Source organism: Pieris napi, chromosome 23 (assembly GCF_905475465.1).
Source record: "Pieris napi chromosome 23, ilPieNapi1.2, whole genome shotgun sequence".
In the NCBI taxonomy this organism is placed as follows: domain Eukaryota; kingdom Metazoa; phylum Arthropoda; class Insecta; order Lepidoptera; family Pieridae; genus Pieris; species Pieris napi.
In genome coordinates, this window is record NC_062256.1 from 8,971,797 (window position 1) to 8,996,641 (window position 24,845).

General features: G+C 34.9%; 2 protein-coding genes across 2 annotated transcripts; both read right to left on the reverse strand.

Annotated features, from left to right (window-relative positions):
• Positions 1-153: 153 nt before the first annotated feature.
• On the reverse strand, positions 154-23,693 carry LOC125061494 (sodium- and chloride-dependent glycine transporter 1-like). The gene is made up of 13 exons (XM_047666967.1): positions 23,342-23,693; positions 22,124-22,283; positions 15,116-15,403; positions 14,077-14,230; positions 12,682-12,814; positions 11,259-11,393; positions 10,173-10,276; positions 9,017-9,254; positions 8,222-8,350; positions 7,231-7,440; positions 6,745-6,918; positions 6,129-6,299; positions 154-6,041 (listed from the first exon to the last, which is right to left on the reverse strand). Exons 1-12 carry the CDS (start codon positions 23,411-23,413, stop codon positions 6,165-6,167), a joined length of 1,932 nt encoding a protein of 643 aa, XP_047522923.1. The 5' UTR covers positions 23,414-23,693; the 3' UTR covers positions 154-6,041; positions 6,129-6,164.
• On the reverse strand, positions 3,537-4,364 carry LOC125061554 (serine-rich 25 kDa antigen protein-like). Its single transcript, XM_047667026.1, has one exon. It carries the CDS (start codon positions 4,362-4,364, stop codon positions 3,537-3,539), a length of 828 nt encoding a protein of 275 aa, XP_047522982.1.
• Positions 23,694-24,845: the final 1,152 nt, after the last annotated feature.

Below are 24,845 nucleotides of genomic sequence, written 5' to 3' on the forward strand. Positions count from 1 at the left end.
TTACACGATTTTAACAAAAATCTGTTGTCTCTTTCCAACACAGAAAAACGCAATTTAACAGAAAGAGATAACTGATATTAAGGAGGTACTACTTAAATCCGTGTATTTGTTTCATGGTCAATATGAACTTAAATATTAGAAATCAAAGATCAGTAAATTTAAACATATTTTATTAATAGCACAACAACTCTAGAACTAAATGCATATTTATCACATCATTTCTAAATAATTATTTGCCCATTCCATCCTTTCATATAATGTTATCAAAGATATGCTGACCATCTAAAATATCACCCAAAAATACAGCCATCTATAAACACTCAGAACTTTCTTGGCTTCATCAAAATTATATACTATATTTACAATAAACATCTATATAACATCGATTAATTGAATAATTCTCTAAAATACATCGAGTTAACAACAATTTCTAATATTAGGCGTATAAATTTGTGGGAAAATGTACGTATGTCAACGGTCATTTTATTTACGGTCTATGTCATTCACGGTCATTTTTCTGTGTAAAAAGTTCATTTGGCGCCTAAACTCTACATTAAAAACAAAATATGGAGGATATTTTGATTGTTGACTTTAAAATATTCAAATATTAAACAAAGATATTTTTAACCACGTTTGACGTCGGTCTCTTTTAACCAGTAAAATATTTTTTCCGTGACAATTGACAACATTTCAAAATTCCAAAACAAAAATTGTGTTTCGTAATTCTTTATCATGATCATAGCAACATTTAGAACTTTAAAATTATCAAAATTATGACATTTCATTGCCAAATAGTTGCCAGTGTCATTTTGCGTTTAGACATAAAATACAAAATCGTGAATTTGTAAATTTTAAATGTACGTCACCAAAAAATGAAATGTTGTCAATGAAATTAACATCAATAAAAACCATTTCACAAAATAGGTTCATCAAAAATGTAGAAAGGTATTTGATATTCTTATAAAACAACTATTCCTAACAAATAATTGTAAACATTGATATAAAACGTAACGGGGTAAAACCATTTTATCAAAATAAATACTTCTAAATAAAATTGAATACTTACAATGTCTGCATAACTACGGACTAAAAATTTGTTATAACATCTAAACACGTCTAGATTCTAACTCGACTTAACATTACTGGAGATTGGATATGGTACAACACATCTACCTATTTAGATGTTACTAGGTACTCGTTTACTTAATTAATAAATAGCTTCATGATTCAGTCATTGTTTTGAAGCTATTCGGAAAATCCATAGTCACGCCAAATCAATCTGAAGCACGCACAATGGGTGCTGTTTTGTTTTGCGCGGGAATATTGAAAGAATGGACAACTTCTTTTTTTTTTATTTGTCGTTCGGCCTGGTTTTACGGTCAATCTAACGTATTGTTACTTTTTTTAATTCCAAAATCTCGTGAAACAGAAATTATTGTAAAACTACAATGTAGTAGACAATAGACAGTCCGCCATTTTTGAACTTTTGACAACTGACAAATCGAAGTTTATTAATATAATTGATTTGTGCAAAACTATGGACTTCTTGCGTACGTGGTTACGCACGGCTTTCTTAATATCTAATCATTCATAAATAACACCCAATCGAACAGTTAATACACCAATAATTTGTATATGAACATTTTATAGTGAAAGATATAAGCTCAACTATTAAAATAAGAGTTTTCCTAGAAATCTGGCGTCTACTGCCATTTGTTAGGCTACTAGAAATTTGAAAATTCTATTCTGAAGACTAATTTTCACATTCTAAACTAAATGTTAACAGGACTACACACATTAGTATTTAAGGTTCATTTGTTTTACTATTTATATATATATTTGTGCCTTTGTTTTTCGAAAATCGATACCACAAGTTACATTTTTATAATTAAAATAAACTTTCTTAAAATTAAACGCATAGGAACATAAAATATTAATAATATTGTCTTCGTATTAAAGTTTATGTATTGATATATTAAATCTGAATAATTATAAAGGCTGAAATTGATTAAAACTCTTTGAAAAAAATATCAAATCTCGCGTGTATTATATTAGTATAGAATTGTATTTATTGACCTTTTCGCAGTCAAGGAACTTTTTAAATTATAAAACGAATATTGGATTATGTCTAGTAACATTTATATAAAAAAAATAATCACAGATTAAAAATATAGTTATGAGCAAGAGTCTCTTAATATTTTTATTCAAAGTACTTTAGAGTGAACAATGTATTGAGCCACGTTCATTACTTCTTTTAACACTGTTAAAGAAAGCGGCTTTTAAATGAGCAGTTAACCGGCCTTATTAAAACGTTATTTTACATTTCTTGTGAGCCATATAACATTTTAAATAAAAAATGTAGAATATTATTGTATAAAATATAAAAATGTTAATGATTTTATAAAGTAAATTTTTATGTTTCTGTTAAAATTTCAAAATATCACATACAAAAGTATATTAAATTAACACATCAAAAATCTTAATCATTTCGTATTATCTGTATCTACCCTGCCATTTTCATTATTCTCTCATTTTCATTCGTGACATTTGACATTTCATAATTGTGTTAAATTATCAAAATTGACAGTGTTCGAGCCGAAACTCATCGCCTTCAAATTGATGATAGCAATTAAATATTGTCTATTAGAATATTTAGCACCGCTAACTTCAAGATGGCTATTTACTTTTAAAGTATTACCAAATACCAGCAACTTAGTTACCATTAATAATAATTACATTAATAATTATTATATAATAATTTACACTCAATTCCTTTATGATTACCTAAGTGAGCAAATTATATACGGTGGACTTTATTTTAATTTATTTTACAATTAAAGAACATATGGAAAAAATACAAGCAAATATTATCAGATATTGGTGCTAATTCTAATGTACCTACTACAATTTTTTTTTTATGGTCCAGGGGTAAACCGGCAGGAGGCTCAACTGATATTAAGTGCGGCGGTGCGTTGCCGCCTTTTAAGAATTGGTACACTCGAAAAAGGGTAGTCATCGACACCCATTTTTAGTGGGTGTGAAGCCGGCGTTTGAGGGAGGAGTACAATCTAACTTTGCATAGATATAATACATCTACATTGAATGTTATTTCAATGTACCTTTTGACAAAGTCTGAGCAATGATAACTTTCGAGGTTTTTGGTACCTTCTAGTTATGTCGACACTGTTACGTCATTATAATTCGACAACCTTGATATTTAATATAAAACAGGTAAAAGTTCTATAATTTGAATATATAAATATACGTGTAGCAATTTATAAAAGAGACTTACTCGGGCATACTTAATGTCAATTATTAGAAAATAATCGAATTTAATTAAAATATTTAAAAAAAAATTAAGTTTAACAAAATAGCTTAGCATTCTGTTGTCTGTGAAAAAATAATAGTCTATGTAATCAGATATTTAGACATGTTAGTACATTACAATTAGCACCAATGTTTTAAGAAAAATATGCAGCAGCTAATAAAATAATCTTGTAGACTCAAATCTACAAGGTTTTTACCTAAAACAAAATTTATGATTTTGGTGGATTCTTTGTATCTGACTTACCGTCTTTTGAATCTGGTTTACTAACTGAAGTAGTTGATGCACTGGAGTCTTCTGGTTTATTTGGGGTACCTATTTTGGTTTTCGACGTTGCTACAATGTATGAAGGTACTTTAGTCTTGGCATTACCTGAAACTTCACTACCTGCTTTTGGTTTATTCGCTCCTGGTAGACTCTGAGATGGCATTTGAGTTGGGGATTTTAGTTTGTCAGATTTTGTTGAAGGTTTGGGTGTTTTTATTGATGTTGGCAATTCCTTTCCTTTGGTTGGTACTTTTTGAGTGGGTTTCACGATTTCATGTTTTGATATTGGCGATTTAGTTGCTTCCGTCACTGTGTTTAGTGGTGCTTTTGGCGTGGACGTGGCTGCAGGTTTTGTTGCAATAGCTGAGGTATCAACTTTTGAAGACATAGCAAGAGATTTAGTAGTTTCTTTATCTTGTGTGCCAGTGTTACCAGTAGTTGTTTTCTGAGCCATCGTAGGTTTATATACAGACGCAAAAACCTCTGGTTTTGATGGTATTTTAGTCGAAGCTACTTTTGGTTCTGTTGTGGTCTGTAATGTTTTTTGATTTGGTTTTATAACTTCTGGTTTTGCAGTAGGGATTGCCGATTTAGCTTCTGTACCGGTGGCCATTTTTTGCGTAGATGTGGGTTTAACAGATGTCTTCGGCTCCTGTTTTAAAATGGTGTTGGTATTTGCCCTTTCAGTTGCCGTGATTCCAGTTTTTACTTTAGCCTCTTCATGTTTTGAACTGACAGGTATTTTTGTAGCATCTTTTACATCTATTTTCATTGTATTCATAGTCTGTGACGCAGTTGCAGGTTTTACGATAGATGTTGCATCAATTTTAGGAGACAAAACAGTTTTATCTTTTGGTTCTGAAGACGTAGGAGTTATTTTTTGTGATGAGATACCAGGTTTTGTTGTAATAGTTGTTGCCTCAACTTTTGGAGATACAAACGATTTAGGATCTTTGCCTTTTAAGCCAGAGTCAATTGCAGTAATTGCTTTTTGGGTTACCGTAGCGCCAGGTTGTGTTGCGATCGAGGATGCCTCCACTTTAGAAGACACTTTTGGTTCTGTGCCAGTATTAATAGTAGTTATTGGTTTTTGCGTTGATGTATTTCCATATGTTGCAATTGACGTTACGGCTTCAGCTTTTGAAGACATAGCAAGAGATTTAGTCGCTTCCTTACTTTCAGGGCTTGAAGTAATTGTTTTTTGCGCCAATGTAGGTTTTACTATGGATGACTTATGTGTTGAACTGATAACGGGAGATTTAGCTATTTCCTTTGCATCTGTAGTGGTTATTTTTTGCGTTGAAGATTTTTCTGTAGATGTTGTGATATCTTGTTTCGAAGCGATAGGCGACTTAACCATTTCTTTTACTTCCGTAATTGACTTAACCGTCGGAATGGACTTATTTGGGTCTGACGGGCTTTTGACAGCGTGAAGGGCAGAAAATCTGTTTACATCGCTTTGTGTTGTTCCATTCGTTTTTATATCTATTTTAACTACATCAGAGTCTTTTTTAATGTCAATATTATTTTGCGATATATTTGTTTCCTCTGTATGTTTTTGGCGTTGTAATTTCTTTATACTGCTTGTGCTATCAGGTTTTGATTTAGACAAGACTGTGCTATTTACATTTCTGTTTTGTGTAATATCTGTCCTATTTGTAGTGACGGTACTAGCTTTTGTGGCATCAGATTTAGTTGCTATATTTGATTGAGATGGTTGCGTGACAGACGCCTTAAATTGATCCGCAAATTTATTTGAGGATGATTTAGATTGATTTGTTCCACTTGCGTCATCATTATTAATAATTTGAGATTGGACATCTTTGCCCTTCTCAAATACTTTGCCTGTGGGCTCGATTTTCCCAGGGAATATATTAGTTTTATCGTATGTAACTTCCGATTTTACTCGATTCCCTTCGATCGTAGACAGAATCGGTACTGGCGTAACGTGCACCGGGTCCCCCGTCTTCGTTTTACTATCTGTGTGTATCTTCGCCGTGGTAAAAATTAAGGGTGTACCGAAACCCGTCGATTTCTTTTCGCTAATTTCAATAAGGACCGAGGTCTTTGGCACTTCTGACGTAATCATATCCCCAAACACGTTTGTGTTCATATGATTCTGAACCACTGCAGGATTACAAACGACAATCGCATTATCATATAAAGGTTTGGACATTGTCCCCTTTTCTACATCAACACTTTGAATATCCTTTTCACTTAATGAATCAGTCTTTGTTTTTGGCAATGTGAACTTGGCACTTGGGGCATTACGTTCAGGTTTATCTTTGTTCGTTTGGAGTAATGGGACGAGGGCCGCGTCATCGTGTTCGCTGCTAAAGTTTTGAACTTTTTTCTTCATCGAATTTCTTTTTTTAGAGACATCCGCCTTTCTGATATCATTCTCCACTCCGCTGTTGTCGGACATCGTGTCGCCGGTATCCTTAGACGTCTGAAGATTAAACAGAACAAATTATTAACTAAATTTAGTTATAAGCTATTATTATAAAAAAGGTATAAAGGTCAAATGTAGACTAACCTTCCTCATAACAGCCAGCGGATAGCTCTGCGGGGGTCAAGCGCCGCGCTCCCGCAGCACGTGTCTGCCGTGCAGCAGCAGCACGGGCGGAGGCAGCTCAGTCTCCTCGAGCGGAGCCGGGCGCTGTGCTGGGCCCCACTCCTCCGTGGGTTGCGACAGGAAGCGGGCTTTCTATGAGGAGATTCGTACAGTATTGGGTTTTTTAGCTATACAAGCGTGGCGATTGCCTAAATTGACGGAGTTACGCCCGGAGAGACTAGCCAGACGTAGGCCCTCTCTCAAGCATTATTATTAACAAGCATAAATGAAGCATTTCTTTTCAAAGCATTCATAACATTTAATAAAAATAAATTATATCCTCTATTATTTACAGCAATAACCCAGGAATCATTTTGGTCCTTCGAGCCGTACTTTATTCAAATTTTAGCAAAACAATAAATTTCTTACAATTACAAATCAAAAAGTAGTCATTGTTTCTGATTTATAGAAGAAATTAATTTAATTATTTATTTTACAATTTGTAAATAAAAATACTTTCCTTACGTAATTTGCTTAAGTACCTAAGTATCTTATTTTTTATATTAAAATAATTGTAGGCCTTAAAACTATTAAATACCTGCATAATTGTCAGATCATCAGGACCAGTGCAAATCTTGTCTATGGCCATCAATACGACAACCAATATAGGCAGCATTCCGATAATCCAGCCGACTGCATCTGCCCACATCGGGTATACGTAGTGGCCATAGGTAGCCGGCTTATACTCGATCCAGTTAAAGACCAGGATGAACTGAAATATTTGAAATGTGCACAGGATATGAGTGAAGCTACGAACTCTGCCAGCAGGCTTGCCTTTAACCCAAAAAGTTGACGGCATGTGTCAGGCACAGGAGGCTGATCATCTTGCCTATTAGATTAAAAATTATGAAACAGATACAGAAATTTGAGGCTTAGACCTAAAAACGATGAAGCCCCACTGATTTATTAATTTATAGTTACAAAAAAATTATAAAGTTATCTTGTCGTATCTTGAGAAGAGTAAAAAAAATTGAGGCAAATTTAAATTTTATTCATTCCCTAATAAACATTTGATAATACTTACAATAAGGGCAGCGGGAGTGATGCCTCTCCACATAGTACTCCAGAAGACCAGCCAGGCCTTCGACTGGCGTCCGATCATGCGCTCGATGTCGTGGCAGAACTTCTCGGCCCCATAGATCCAGGCGATCAAGATGCATTCCCCAATCGCAATTATTAGAACTGACCAGTTTGCCGCGTATTTATCCATTAATTGTAACCAATACATCCCACTCTGGAATTATAAAAAAAAACACGCGATAGAAGTTATACTTCTTTGGCGTGACAAGATAAAAATCTTTTCAAATTTTTTATCTTTCGCCTTATTCTACGTTTGCAGAAAAAACGAGACTAACAATACAAAAAATTTACTCTCATAATTTTTCTCTAACGCGCCAAAAAAAAATAACTTCAAAAAAACTAAAATGTTGACTATAGCTAATTTCGGGGTATCGATTTTTTGTGACGGCGTATCGTAAAAATTTACCCTCATCGTTTTTCCCTAGTGCGCCAAAAGAAGTATAGCTTCAAAAAAACTATAATGTTGACTATAGCTAACTTCAAGGTGTCGGTTTTTTGTGACGGTGTGCGCACGTATCGTAAAAATTTACTCTCATTTTTCCCTAACGCGCTAAAAGAACTATAACTTCAAAAATATAGAAGAATCCTTTTGTCATCAAATATTCTAGAACGAATGAAGTTTTTAAGCAGCCCACAGAACTATTATGTTTAACCTGAGCTGGTAAAATGGGTACACACCGTACATTCAACAATATAGGTGCCTGATGAATTGGTACGCTCTTTTCTAGAAGGACCCTAAGTCGAATTGGTTCGGAAATACTTCAGTGGGCAGCTGGTTCCACATAGTGTTGGTGCGCGGCAAAATCTGCCTTAAGAAACGGCGGTATTGATACGGATGGTATTTTGTATTCAATGATATCTCTCTCTCTCTCTCTTACATAGTTGTTTTCTTGGCTATAATATAAAATTCCTTACTAAAACCCTAAAATACTTACGTTAGTCGTGAAAATCAGTCCCCCGAGATATCCAAACACGGCAACAGTCAGAACAACCCATATTTTCTTCTCTCTGAAGTTCGGGAATCTGTCCAGTATCGCCGTCGTCACAGTTTCCATTAAAGCAAACTGAAAATATTCATTTAATTTTAAAAAATTAAATATTATTATTTTCTTACATTAAGTGTAACATAAATTCTATTATTATTCGAATGTTGTTTTTAAATTATGTCCAATGCCGTAGCATCTTCCGTGGGCAACTTCATTCTGTTAATTTTGTGTCACGGTGCGCGCGCATCGTAAAATTTCACTCTCATCACACACGCGCCTAAAGAAGTATAACTTCAAAAATTCACAACTTGGCACCATTTTAACATTATTCGTGACTAAAAATATTTATGTTACAATAAAAAGTTTATTTTTGTTAATTTAATTATGCATCTTTGCAACTTTTTTTTATGTAACAGGAGGCAAACGGGCAGGAGGGTCATCTGATTTTAAGAGATACCGCCGCCCATGGACATTCTCCATGCCAGAGTGCTAGCGAGTGCGTTGCCGCCCTTTTAAGAATCTGAATCTTAGAAGTTAACTTTTTTTCACTTTTTTTTATAGAACAGGGAGCAAACGGGCAGGAAGCTCTCATCAGGTCGGATATTCAATCCCTATGCACCAATGAACTTTCTATATGCGCATTTAACATTCGCTGGAACGATGAAGGAAAACATCTGGTAGAAAAATACGTTTTTAAAAAGAAGACTGAAAGAAGAGATCTGAAAGATATAGCAATATATTCACCTGTGAGTCAAGTCCAAGTGTCAAAAGCATGAAGAAGAAGAGAATGGACCAGAGCGGAGAAAGCGGCAGTCTCGTGACAACTTCAGGGTAAACGATGAAGGCCAATCCGGCGCCTTGGTCCACGACTCGGTCAACGCTGACTTCAAGTTCGTGCGCGAGGAATCCAATCACTGAGAAGATGACCAGACCCGCGAAGAACGATGTTGCTATGTTCGATACGGCGACTATTAGGGAGTCTCTGCAAAATATATATTTAACTTTGATTCACGGATGGCTAGCGAGTGCGTTGCCGCCCTTTTAAGAATCTGAATCTTAGAAGTTTTTTTTTTATATAGAACAGAGGGCAAACGGGCAGGCTCATCTGAAGTTAAGTGATACCAACACCCATGGACACTTACACTGGCAGAAGGCGCAAATGTGTTGCCAGAATTTTTTTTTTTTTTTATTTAAAGACAATTCACACCAATTGACCTAGTCCCATGCTAAGCTGGTGAAGCTTGTGTTATGGGTACTAGGCAACGGATATACATACATATTATAGATAGATAGACATATAAATACATATTTAAACACCCAAGACCTAAGCACAACATCAAATGCTCATCACATCGATGTTCGTCTCAGCCGGGGATCGAACCCGGGACCCATGGATTCGTAGTCAGGGGTACTAACCACTAGACCAATGAGTCGTCAATATATTATAAGGATGTCTTTTTTTAACAGATTTCGAGAGTATTTCAACGAATTACTATCATCCCTGAGGTCGTAGGTTCGAAGACCGTACAACAATGGATTTTCTATCCTTGTTTAAGACTTCCTCGAAAGAAATCATCGTGAGGAAACGGGCCTTAGACCACACATTTTACATTTTCTTTTGCGAACTAGCGAACTGTGACATCGACTCCCTTCTCTGGAAGATACCACCACCAACTGTTTAAAAAAAGCATATTCCTATCGCGAACGCCGGCAAAGCTGGGTGCGTTACTAAAATTGGTGTCCATGGGCTGCGCCAACTGCCCTTTTTGGGCGTTCCATAGGCACCTTGGCTATGTTATTAAAAAAAACAAAGTCGATGGGTGTCAGGCACAGACGACTGATCACATACTACACAGGCCTAGAGCTAAAATGTTGTAGCGGCATTGTTTTTTATACTTACAAATAGCAGTTATTTGTGAATTTGTTATACGATGACAGTGTGATTAAGCCTCCCCAAGCGGGGCTCAAGGCAAAGAATATCTGAACTGCTGCATCGCCCCACACCTGGAAGACATTCAAACTTTTACATCCACTTGAGTCAAAGTCAGAAGTCAAAAATCATTTATTCATATAGGTAACTCAATGTACACTTATGAACGTCAAAAAAGAAATATACATTAAATGCTTCTAATTTTACATTTACTGCCAGTTCTCAAATCAAGGGAAGGGAAGAGAAGAACTGGCAATAAACTCTCCGCCACTCTTTAATCGCCAAGTTTTTTGTTTTACACAACGTTTGTAAGCTGCAACCATTACACCACGTTCCACATGACATCTTAAGTAATTAATAATAATAAAATAAATGAAAAGCTCTTCTAACTTTCGTGTCTTTCTGTGCTATGTTTACACTGTGATGGAAAGAGACATGAGTTTTGTTGACGCGGTGCTATTGGGATTTTATTGTGGTGATGGTACAGCTTAGTAAAAGTGGCATTCTTATATACTTTATAAAACTTATTATAAACGGCTCAAATATAAGAGTCTTTCCTCCAACTTCAATTTTGTTCCCTTTCGAGTAGAGACTCTTGGGCCGTGGGGCTCAAGTGCACAGGCGGTAATTAAAGATTTAAGTTGGCGCCAATTAGATAGTACCGGTGACCCCAGAGCTGGTGCTCGCCTCGCTCAACGAATAATTATCGCAATACAGCGAGGAAATGCTGCCACCGGGACCAAACTTTTTATATTTGTTTTAATTTTATTATTTTTTAATTATTTTCATTAGTACTATGTACTAAACTTCAGAAAAATAGTTTGATAGCTCTTGAGACTTTATTTAAGTTTCATTGACAGCTGTAAAATTTTAGAAATATATTCGATAGCCCCTTTTGGTTCCTGAACTTTTTAAAATAAGGGTATTCTTGTTACTACTTATCAAAATGTTTGTCTTTTAATATTTGTCATATAAATGAAATCCATTTATTAAATAAGGATAAACGAATATAATAAAATATCATCCAGTAGTTTTTTTAAATAAATTAAAACTTACTTGCGCATTAGCGAGTTGACTGAAGTCTGGAGTCAGATAAAATAAAATACCAGTCGAAGCGCCGGGCAATGTAACACCTCGGAAGAACAAAATAACCAACACGACGTATGGGAAAAGGGCTGTGAAATACACCACCTGAAAATAAAGATAATCGTACTGATGAATTACTAGCAGACCGGCCAAGCGTTGCTGTGGCTAAGGTTTTTGTTATATTACATAGTAGCAAACTATTCAAGGGAAACGGTAGGAGAACACCAGTCATGGGGACCAACAGGCTTTTTTGGTGGTAATGCCATTAAATTGTAGCTTATGTCAAACGTAGGTACTTTCAACACAGTGCCATCTGTTAGAATTGTGACGAAGCTATCCTATATTTTAAGTTGGATCAAACTACACACGGTGTGCAAATTTGATTGATATCGGTTCGGTAGTTTAGGAGTCCATATCGGACAAACAACGTGACACGTAATTTATATATATAAAGATTACAAAAAATAGGCGTATTTACTAAATAAAATCAAAAGATCAAAGCTTAGTTTAGCAGTTTTTTTTATCGCCCATGACGCAGGCCATAGTCTTTCGACCATATCGCCTAGTCTTTCGGTAGTTTAGCAGTGATTTGAACTGAGTTACGCGTTTTTTAAAAAGATAGGACGGCGTGGTCAAGGCGTTTTCGCCCTACAGTACAAAATTGGGCGTGTTTCGCCTCGGTAAGCCGATGATATCGTTCATAGCGTTGGAGCGAGATTTTGACTGCCGTATTAGAGAAATGGCAGTATTAGTGGCGATTATATTGAAAAATAAATCTGATTCAAATTTTATTTCGAATTTCATAGTTAATTGGGACCATCTACGTATTTGGGCGGCATATTTTATTTTTTAATATAAGCGTAGAACAGTAGTGCCCTATTTTAAAAAAAATCGCGTGAAAAGTATAAAGCCCCTAAGTATAAAGTTGTAAATATAGACAAGATATAGCGTTCATGTCAAGGAGGAGGGGGAACACAAAGAGGAGGAGGAGACGTATTAATGATTTTCTTTTTCAAACATTGATTAAAGAACCTATAATGCCAAAACTACCTTTTTTTAAACAGGAATAAAACGAAGCTGAGGAAGCTGTTCAGGACCTAGAGGGTCATTCGTGGAAACGCCATTGTTAAAGGATCTAACCAGTCGTCTTAGAAAAAGTGCTCTTGGAACATCTGTAAGGCCAGGTAGCTTACGTCGCCGGCCTATGAGCTTTTTGTTGTTGTATAGAACAAAAGGCAAGCGAGCGGGATAATCATCAGATGTTAAGTGATACAGCCGCTCTTAAACACTCGAAGCTACGTTGACGGCCTTTTAAGATATTTATACGATTGAAGATGTAATACGCTCGTACTAATGATAAACACATAATTATGAAACATAAAAATTAAATTACCTTTCCTGAAGACTGGACACCTTTGCATAAACACAAGAAGACAATAACCCACGCGGCAAACAAACAAGCTGCCAAACTCCATCGTATTCCACCAATTTCTTGTATTCCAGAGGATAGTCCCAAGACATGGTTCCTGAAAAGCGTAGCTTTTTATCCTCAGTTCTAATTAATGTACCAATAACAGAATCAGCCCTGCGATTCTGTAACTCACTTTTCGAAAACCGCTGTGCGAGTTCGATTACATTAATTAGAATCGAGGATTTAAATAACAGTACCGAAAATAATGAAATTCACGTTATATTTATCATAATTTAGAAATATATTTAGGACTTATGCATTTAAACATTGGACTGAAGTATGTTTGCTCTTCATTGCTTGGGATCTAAGCGAATTTGCATCTCACTATTTCCTATTGCTAATACCTATAGCTGAGTTTCATTATCGGACGTCAAGGCAGAATACAAAATACCATCCGTATCACCTCGACGTCCGTCGTTCCACAACAGAGTGTTGTCTAAGGCAGTTTTTGCCGCGCACCACTACTATGTGGAACCAGCTGCCCACTGAAGTAATTCCGAACCAATTTGACTTAGAGTTCTTCAAGAAAAGAGCGTATCAATTCTTAAGAAGCCGGCAACGCACTTGCGAGACCTCTGACATTGTGTGTCCATGGGCGGCGGTATCACTTAACATCAGCCTCATGCTCGGTTGCCCCCTTGTACTATAAAAAAAATACATCAAAATGCAACAAATAACAACAAAAAAAAAAATATATATGTAATACGTAATATATTCGGATATGGAGGGAGCCATAGACAGAGTCAGTTGGAAAAGGCTAGAGGAGGCCTTTACCCGTAAAGGGGTACTGACGACGGGGGTATCGACGGTACTGCAGGAAGCTAGAATATAGAATAACAAGCAAAAGAAAAAAAATGTATAAAAATGTAAAGTAATCTAAGCTGTGTATAATAATTTGTTTTATTGTCATGATTGGAAATAAAACGGGCTTTATTATTAATATTATAATTATACTAGTGGACCCCACAGACGTTGTCCTGCGTGATATTTAAAGCGATTAGGATATTAAGCAAAGTATGAAAGTACCGACTGCAGTGCCATCTGCCGGGCTGATTTGTGAATCTAAACCATTCCCAGATCCCCTTGAACACACACAAAAAATTTCATCAAAATCGGTCCAGTCGTTTAGGAGGAGTTCAGTCACATACACACGCACACAAGAAATATATATATATTAAGATTCGGATATACTTAATACACCTATTAAGCATATTCATTTTCGGTCGTTGTATATAAAAGTTTAATTCGTTACATTAAATAAACATATATGTATGTGTAAAAGCTCAGTTAAAACTCAAGAAACAAAACATCACTTACGAAAAGTACTCTTCAGCGGGAGGCCGCCTCAAAGTGACGTTTGCGAGGGCGGTTATATTATGTAGCGCAGTTTGAGTTTGATTAAAGCATTTCCGTAAGTAATATGTCCCGTTGTTAGCTTCGCACTCGTCGGCCGCCTCGTACGAGTAGCAAACTGGAAACAATTTTGTTTTTAATGACTTAAAATCCACTACAAACCTTGTTTTTGGCTTCAAATGTCTGTAGGGTGTTTTTTTTTTTTTTTCTCCACATCACTTAAACACATCACAGAAATGCTTAAAATTGATGAAATAATAATTACTTAGACTAAAGGAATGAACGTAAATATTTTTAAAATATTGCATAAGTCTTGAATTTTATTATTACAATAAAATTGTATTTTGTTTTGTACCCCCCAAATTGAGGGCAAGCCGGCCCTAGACCCAAAAAGTCGACTGGGTGCGTCAGGCACAGGAGGCTACTTGCTTATTAGATTAACAAATGATCAAGAAACAAATACAGAAAGCTGAGGGCCAGACCTAAAATGGTTGTAGTGCCACTGATTTTTTATTATCCATACGAAGAACACTAATCATACGCGAAAGTTTTAAATGCACCAGTTTGAAAATAGGTTTCATTAATACAATTTTACAATTTGATACAGCTACGCTTGATTTTTTCTTTATGTTTCTTTATAAAGAATAAATAAGTAATAATTGTCACGGTACTTGTTGTTGATTCAGCCCACAGACACAAAATGAGGTCGTTCTTTGATTCGCCATAGACTATAATATATTAAAGCGAATCAAATCGCCTTATAGTAATATTTTTTACTTAGCCTATCCTTTAAGTAGCTACATACCAACATATGTAATTTGCTATGCTATCGTAAAAACCTTTCGCATATCCAGAATAAAAGTATATTTTCCGATTTTCTCTCCATCAAAACCTTGGAATGTAAGGAATTATAATTTTTTTGAAATTACTCACATTTTACCATCCGTCTTTGAGTTTTACGCGTTTTAAATTATAAGAAGGAATAAAGAAATTTACTACTTACACTCCGTACTCCAATCTGCATCGCAATTCTGCCAAGGCAATTGGTAGAAGATGCTCACAAACGACACATATATGTAATAGAAAGTCCAAGCAATTATGAGATTGTAGTAGAGCATCACTATGGACGAAACAATCACCATTCCGTAGCCAAGGCCGCGGAACAATGGGCAGAATCTATTGTAGACGGCGACTGGGCCAAGGGCTGCATACTGGCCGAAAGATAGCTCCATAAACATCAGTGGAAGACCTGCTATTATTAGCATTACCGTGAAGGGGATGAGGAACGCACCTGAAAGTAAATACACATGAATGAGCTAAACTGGGATTAACACTGGGATTGTGAAAAATAAAGTGTTAGTTCTCTCAATACAAATATATAATCTGTATAAAACATGTTTTTAAAAGAGTACAATAACTAATTAAGTGAGGGCTAGCGGTGAATTCAAAAACAAAAATATTTAAATTAATTTAAATGTTTAAAGAACTTTCTTTATCATTGCAAAAAAAGTATTTTTTTTAACATGAGAACAAGATAGACGTCGCCATCATCTAATTAAACTATAACAATAATAATTGAACTTAACTAAATATGACAATTGTATCGGCCAATCGGAGGTGTTCAAAAAAAAGTTCCATCCATCTTTTAGTCACTCTATGCTCACAGTGAGATAAGAAATAACTAATATCAAGACCAGATACAGGGAACGGCTAGCAGCCCACCCCAATGCCCTTGCACGACAGCTCACGATGCAGAGCTATGTTAAACGCCTTAAGCGAAAAGACATTCTATAATGTGAAGAATTATGAGTAGATGTTCTCACTGGAGGACACACTCCGAACGAGATAAGCATCCAACATATTTGCTAAAAGTGAAAGCACTGATTGCAGATGGAGAATATACCAAAAAAAAAAAAACTTTTAGTCGATACCAACTCCGGGGAAATAAATACAGATTATACAACTTTTTCTACAGTTTCACATCGATATCACAGTTCTCTTATCACCTCTTATAGCTCAGTCCATATTCTTCTTTTTCTTCTCTGGTCGCGTACTCATGTATATTCTATTGTGACTTTCTTTATTTCTTAAAGAAGACAAAAATAAAGCCTAATTGGATCTTACTTATACATACCTAATATAACAAGAATACAAAATTATTAGTTATTTATGTTAACGTAAAATTGTAAAAACCGTTAGATTGTAATCTATCTCGCGAGATTATAAACTGTCGAAAGATTGTGAACCTCAGCTTACTGCTTACAATTTAACGTATTATTATTCGGTAGATTGTACTACACTAACTTAGTTATCATTCAAACTTCTTTGGTCAATTACAGATTAATTTTACTTTCCAACAATTTCATATAACTACCGAATAATAATACGTTAAATTGTAAGCAGTTCGTTTTTGTTCTGAATCTTGTTCTCAATTTTCGTCTTCTGTTTTACCTTTAAGGATTTCTTCACGTGGCTTCCATACCACTAGGGACATTTGGGGTTTTTGAATGCTTTCAATCAGTGTTGGGGGTAATAAAGGCTCATCTTTCAACTTCTTAACATCCTCAGAGAGCACAATTCTATGGCGTTTAATCTTTCAGATATAGATATAGAGAGAAGATGTTATGGAACTGGCTGTAGACCCTCTACAGCCAGTTCCATAACATCTTCAGATGCCAGTGAATGCTATGTATAATCAGCCGATTTGTGAAGACTGTTCAAATGGGCAGCCATTTTTTCATCTGTTATTAATTGCTTTGAGGGTATTACGGGTTCCAAATCTGTACTTTTTCTCTTACAATGTAACAGTGGCTTATCCATTTGCGCTGTAAAGTGAACAAAGTTAGGAGGAGATTGCAAGTTCTATGGTATACTTTGAATGTTCCACGGTGTTCCCGTGGGGACTGGCATTGTGTGCATCTTGTCCTGGTAAGGCACGATGGGAATCGGGATATTGTACTGAGGAAGCAAGAGCTTGTTGAGCAAACATTTGCGTCGCCGGTTCATCTGACTGATTATACTGATATGCAGCTTATCCATAAATATCCATTTCGATTAGTTTTCAACTCAATTGCAGACAATTATATATATGGTTCGCGTAGAAAACAGCAGTAATTATTTATTTATTTAATTAGGGAAAGCTTTTCTAACACAATAAACAAATCAGATTTTTCCCGAACTCAGATTCTTGTATCAGCTTATGTATCAGCTTGTATTAGCTCTATGATGCTTGTATCAGCTTTTCTTATCCCGACCAAGGGATTTTCCATTTCAATATTTTATATTATGGGGATAAATTAATTAACGTCCATAAATTACGTGAGGTGTTTAAGAGGGGGGAGGGGGTCGAGTCAAATCTCATTCAATCTTACGTTGGAGAGAGGGGGGGTCTCGGCAAATATCACGCAATTTTTTTTCTGATTGAAAAAAAATTAGAAAAACTGTTGACCCTAAAGGCCATCTCTGCAACTTCCCGCTAACTCCATACCTAAACGCTCAACATTTAACTTATTTTGTTTTAGTCGTAAATAAAGACACGAAGCAATTTTTTTCGCGTTTACGTAAGAAACCCACATTTTGACAAATCTCACGTGAGATTGGGGGTTGGGGGAAGGGGTTGAATAAAATCTCACGACATCTCACCAGGGGGAGAGGGAGTCACAGAAATTTTAAAAAAACACCTCACGTAATTTATGGACCCCCCTATACAACAAAATAGAACATTAAATATCAAGACTATTCTTGTTGTTGTGAAATAATTATAATACTTATATAAAGTTAATTAACAAGTTGTCATGCAGATGACAATCTAGTTAGACCTTCAAAGGAATTTGTTAATTAAATAAATATACGTTACGAAAATACTCATTTCACTTTATTCATTTTACAATCAAAATCGTCCTGTGCCTGACACACGCCGTTTACTTTGGATCTAAGGCAAGCCGGTTTCCTCACGATGTTTTCCTTCACCGTTCGAGCGAATGTTAAATGCGCACATAGAAAGAAAGTCCATTGGTTGAAGGGATCGAACCTACGACCTCAGGGATGAGACTCGAACGCTGAAGCCACTAGGCCAACAATGCTCTATGTTTAAATGACATAGACATATAATTTACTACAAACAAAAACACACACAAATAATCAAATTCGATTGTTGTGTGTGCCTTGAATTAAATTGTGTAATACATAACTTTAATCCGTTTGAAAAGTGTTTTCTTTATTTTTGCTCTGAAACAAGACACATCTTAAAATGTCCACATCAGATACTTATGACAATATTTAACAATAATAATACACATAGTTCAATATATTAAATTAGGTATTAGAAGGTTGAAAAAAATATTGGTTGTTTGTAAAGTAGGTTTACGATCGAGATGTTTACGTGATAACGTCTTATTGGTGATATAAGTTTTTGGGAAGTAAGGAATTAATGAAGATAACAATTTTTTCAAATTTTAAATTACATCTATCGTTTTATTCACACTTTTGATGATAAATTTCGGGTGTAAAATGACAAGTTTACTTATTCGACTATGATATACATTTTTCTTCATACATTCACGGAATGACTGGCAGCGCTCGAGATGAGACGGGAGATCGGTCCGTCTCTCTCTCGTTATACCTGCGATTGCGCTCGTGAGGTTTTGGTGTGACACAAGTTTCTGAACATGTCACCCGACTAAAACGATTTTAAAGACGTTATCACGTCAAAAAAAATGCTCTATGTTTTAATGACATAGACATATCATTTACTACAAACAAAAACACACACACATAATCAAATTCGATTGTTTTGTGTGCCTTGAATCAAAATGAAAAAGTCATGTCGTAAATTTAAAATTATGTAAAATAATTGTCAATTTATACGTAACTTTAATCCGTTTGAAAAGTGTTTTCTTTATTTTTGCTCTGAAACAAGACACATCTTAAAATGTCCACATCAGATACTTATGACAATATTTTACAATAATAATACACATAGTTCAATATATTAAATTAGGTATTAGAAGGTTGAAAAAAATATTGGTTGTTTGTAAAGTAGGTTTACGATCGAGATGTTTACGTGATAACGTCTTATTGGTGATATAAGTTTTTGGGAAGTAAGGAATTAATGAAGATAACAATGTTTTCAAATTTTAAATTACATCTATCGTTTTATTCACACTTTTGATGATAAATTTCGGGTGTAAAATGACAAGTTTACTTATTCGACCATGATATACATTTTTCTTCATACATTCACGGAATGACTGGCAGCGCTCGAGATGAGACGGGAGATCGGTCCGTCTCTCTCTCGTTATACCTGCGATCGCGCTCGTGAGGTTTTGGTGTGACACAAGTTTCTGAACATGTCACCCGACTAAAACGATTTTAAAGACGTTATCACGTCAAAAACTATTCTTATGTTTATATCGAGCCCTTTCAACTAAACAAAAAAAGCTTTACATACTTGAAACGAACCGACTGGGAAAAAAAAAAATTATATCTCTCATTATGTTTTTTATTTTATTTATCATACAAGGCAAAGTGGCAGGAAGAAGCAGACCTGGCAGCAGGCGCACGTGTTGGTTGAAAAACCTTAGAGGTTTGGTCAAAGCACGAAGTCATTGTTTATTACATTCCTTTTCTTTCTTTTTTTGCGACTGAGGTGCAAACTATCTGCTGTGGTCTCTGGCAGAATGACCAGCGCTGAACCAAAATGGCCAATTACAGCCACAGCACACACGCATTACACACTTGAAACGAACCGAATGGGAAAAAGGGAAAAAACATTTATATCTCTCATTATGTTTTTTTTTTTCTTTGATTATTGTTATTTTGTGTGTTTTTCTTAGTAATAAATTTTATATCTATGTCTATGAATATTTTCTAAAGTCATTTTAAATTTTCTTTACCATTCGTGGGTGTTTTAAAATCGTGATAGATTAAAGTGAATTCGTCTAATCGAGTTATCTGTAATATCAATTAGAGTAGCGGAAATTGAATTAATATATAAGGTATAGCAAAATGAAATGTTTCAGTACTGGTCTAGGGTAAACATATATGTATATCAAAGGGTATTCGTGACTGCAAAGCATAACCCATATACATTAACATATATAGGAGCTTCATATGATGCCAAGCGCTTGTAGCGTTTTGCTAAAACTTTGTTTCAATATAAATAATAGCGTGGAAAATTGTTAGTTGGTTGTAGTTTCTTAAAATTTCCGTGTAAACAAAACACAGAGTGGTGGAGTCTTGCCAGTTCTCGCCTGCTTCTTCTGTTGTTGCATCTCCATTACTAAAGCTTGGCCATCAGTCTCGTAAAGCATATGCATATCCTGTGTCAGCAACTTTTCCGCAGTCGCAATACTCGTATATTTCCTTCTATCAATACGCCGTTTCTCGTATCTCCTTTTATCGTCCAGGCTTCACAGCCGTACAGAACAATTGGCCATATTTTACAAAGGAGAACTCGGAGTTCAAAGGTCAAGTGACGACAGCCCAAGACTTTAGGGGAAGTTATTTATTTGCTTATCAGTACAGCTACTTAGTATACAAGAACTAAACAATTACATTATACGCAAAAGCCAAAACCGAAATACACATTCAAACATAAACATAAAACCACTGTACGCTCTTTAATTGATGGCCCTACTTTGGCAAAGTAACAAAAGATGAATGTTCTGAATATGTTTACAAATTTAATAAAATCGTTTAAAATCCGATCATTTTTTTTGCTCGCTATACGAAAACACATTCTCTAGGAAAACAAAGTACCCATTGTAAATATTAAAATGACTGTTCAAACGCACAAAAGAAACTTTGGCCTGAATACAACGATTAAGTTAAACGCTATCCACTTGTATGCATAACCTTCAAGGTTCATAATATAAAAATATACAATAAAAAGTTCAAATAGCATATATATAGTGGATAGAAGATATAGAAGTGTTAGCGGGTAGCGAATGGAGAAAGAAAGCCGTGGATAGAGAAGGAAAAAGCTAGAGGACGCCTTTACCCGTGAAGGTGTTACGATCAATAATACTGAAGGAAGTTAGGATAACAAGGAAATGTATATAAGAAATTTAAACATAAAATTAAAAGCCATAAAAAGGCCGGCAACGCATTTGCGAGCCTTCTGGCAACGTGTCCATGGGCGACGATATCACTTTACATCAGGTGAGCCGTCTGCCCGTTTTCATATGTTAGATTTAAAGATTGGATATTATTATTTTGACGAAAGTGATGTAAATAAAAAATAAATATACAAATAGCCTGTATTCGAGTACTACATAATTAGGATTACATTTAAGTATCTGTCGTTATGTTAAACATTAGTACACAACCTCCGACGGAATGAAGGCCTACTCCAAATTCTTCCAACTGTCCATGGGCGGCGGTATCACTTAACATCAGATGAGCCTCCTGCCCGTTTGCCTCCTATTACATAAAAAACAATTATGTCTCATCCTCGCCACCATTTCCCAATCCTTCCCCGCTATCCCTTTTATTACAGATGTTTTCCCAGGTTTCTGGGCGTCTTCTATTTTCTTCCAACTGGGCCATTCCACGTACAGGTCTTTTTTGACACATTAATTTAAATGTCTGTTATGTTTGTAAGGCTACGTATTACACTGTTTTTAGCTTTGTCTTTAATTTCAACCGAAGAACATGAAGGTGTCATATCATAGGTGATTCAGAAAGGAGACGGCCGTAAGTCTGTCTTCGGTACGTCAAAAATTTAATTTTGACTCACGGAAGTCATAGCTCGCGCTAAGTATAGTTTTTAAAGTTACCATCAGACTCTAAGTTGTGTCATGCATTGACCAATTGCCAAAGAAACCATAAAAGAACCCACGTATCTATATTGTATATGTCCCTGGGGTCTTTACTTAAGTAACCTAACTTCCAATCAATCAATCAATAAAGTACCATCGACAAGGAAACAAAGAATATGTAAAGATCCACAGGTTTATAGTTTATCAAAATGGCGCCATTTATATTCATATTTTTTTTTATAAAAACTTACCTCCTCCGTTGTTATAGCAAAGGTACGGAAATCGCCAAACATTCCCCAAGCCAACGCTGTATCCGAGTAATGATAGGAGAAAATCAAATCGACCAGTCCAGTTCCCTCTTTCTGGTTGTGTCTCTTCTGGGATCTGCTCTCGCAGCATCACCTCACGGCACTGAAAATTATTAATACGTAAAAATACTTTGCATGTATAATTGTAAAGGTAGACCACGTTTTCCACTTCTATTGAAGCATTATTTAGACTTCAAATTCAAATTCAAAAATCATTTATTCACGTAGGTAACACAATGTACACTTGTGATTCGTCATTAAAGAAATAAATATTAATGCTTCTAATTTTACATTTACTGCCAGTTCTCAAATCAAGGGCGTAGAACGGAAGAGAAGAACTGGCAATAAACTCTCCGCCACTCTTTTTAATCGCCATGTTTTTTTGTTTTTTTTACACAACGTTTGTAAGGAGCTGCAACCATTACACCATGTTCCACATGACATTTTAAGTAATTAATAATAAGAACATAAATAAAAACAAAGACCTTTCCGGTATCAGCAGGAGGCATGGTGAAATAGGAGTACGCACTTACATTCTCGTGGGAACAACACGCAAACACATAGTCGAAATAATTAACATCACTTCCTTAAGAGTACACAGGATATCCCAGGTTACACTAGAATATACCAGGAGAACTGGAACAGTTTACAGACTTTTGTCTTTGAGAATCAAATTTTCTTCTTCAACCCAATTTATTAAAATAATGTTTTTACAATATTTAAGGGCATACATAAAAACTATAAAATTTGTTGGTATTAATAAATTTTATTTACATTATCTGTGATATTAAGATGATTTTTATAGATTTATGCGTGAAAAATTTTACGTGTTTAAACACGATGCTATTAAGACTTCATATACTGTTCACGTGAACAATTTAATCTTTACTTAAACTTATTTTGTTAAAAAAAATACCTCACATAATAATTTTACTTATTTCATGAATTTAAGATACAACAAATATAAATATGAATTTTTAAATTAACCCCCGCAAAAATAAGTTCTAGAGAAATATTGCCAATTAATTAAATATATACGTCGTATTGTCTCCATTTAATTTACATATTTTATTAATAAACAATCCATGTCTTTTATTTGCACATAATTAATTCTTGTAAATTTAAATAGTAAATATCCTAAATTACATAACATGTACTCACATCGTTCGAATCCATTTCGATATCTTTCATCACAGACGAAATTGACGTCCTAGACCGACTCCGTGTTTCCATAATCGCTATACCATTTCACCCATTTATTTCCAATTAATCACATCATTTCACATTATTTTAAAGCGTATTAACATTAAATTGAAAAATACGAAACGCGCAGATGTCATTCCCATCGACCGAACTTTGAATGAACATCTAGGTCAATATCAACTCCCCCCGCACCTCTCCTGGACCGACAGCCTCTCAAGTCTACGCCGTTAACCATGTGAGATGCCTAACAATCCCAACGTGCTTTCTTCGGCCATTTTTAATATCACACCGGTAGATTATTACTCAAATTTCCTATTGTTATTATTTTAGTTTTCTACTCTAGTTAATTAAAATTTGTCATCTGTGAAACAATTTAAGGGATTACTATGCACGTATCTTTTTATGCATCCTGTATTTGTGATTCCTCGTACGTTTCCTTAATATATAAAATAAATAAATTTATCAATAGATTCTCGAAGTGTAATGCCCGACTTATAAAGCTTATTATCTTCTTGAATCTATGGTAAATATTCCATTAACCTTAACCGCTAGGTCTACGAATACTTAATCAAATTTCTATCTAAACAGAAATTTACATAAATTAGTTTATTATTACCATCGGTTTATTTTCTACTTACAAAAATTAATTTAGTGAAGCTTTTATTTTTTTAAAGCTTTTACGCGATTTCGTATTTAGTAACCAATCTGTTTGATACTTGAATATTTTAAATACGTATGCATTATTTAAATATGTCAAGGGCATTTTATTGCATAAATTAAGCTTTCAAGATGCATGGTGAGGACACAAGGTACGGTAGGTCGGCGAAGTAGAACATTATTGATTAGGTCGACGTGCGCGATTTCTTATATCGAGTGGCCTATTCTACGGGTGCGAATCTGAGATGCGGGTTTGATGAGCAAAATACTAAACAACTATATTTCCTTACTTTGATCACCTGATTTTGTATTCAGAAACCTATGTACAATAATTATTACAACAAGTTCTATAGGTTTTATTACGTTTGTAATTCATTGGATTACCAAAACCTAAGTCCCGTTAATAGCTGTAATAAACACACTGGTTACTGGTATTTTATAATCTTAGTAATAGACACGAGATCAACAATGTTTTAATTTATTGTACGACCATTAATTATAATCACAATTACCAATAAATTTGTTTATAATACATAATTTATTAAGGTAAATTTGTTTTCATATTTATTATGAGCAAGAGTTATACACGAAATTCATACAAAACATACGTTTCGCGCCGAAAACTCTAATAACCACCGCGCACGCGCCAAAACAGCCCTGCCACAGATAAGTAAAATTGCGAATTTGCCATAGATATCATATATTATACGAACATTAGTATTAATATTACTATGAAGATTAAATCTTTTTGCCGAAATTATGGTTTTTGTAATACAGGTTGCTTTATCTAAATTAAATTAGAAAA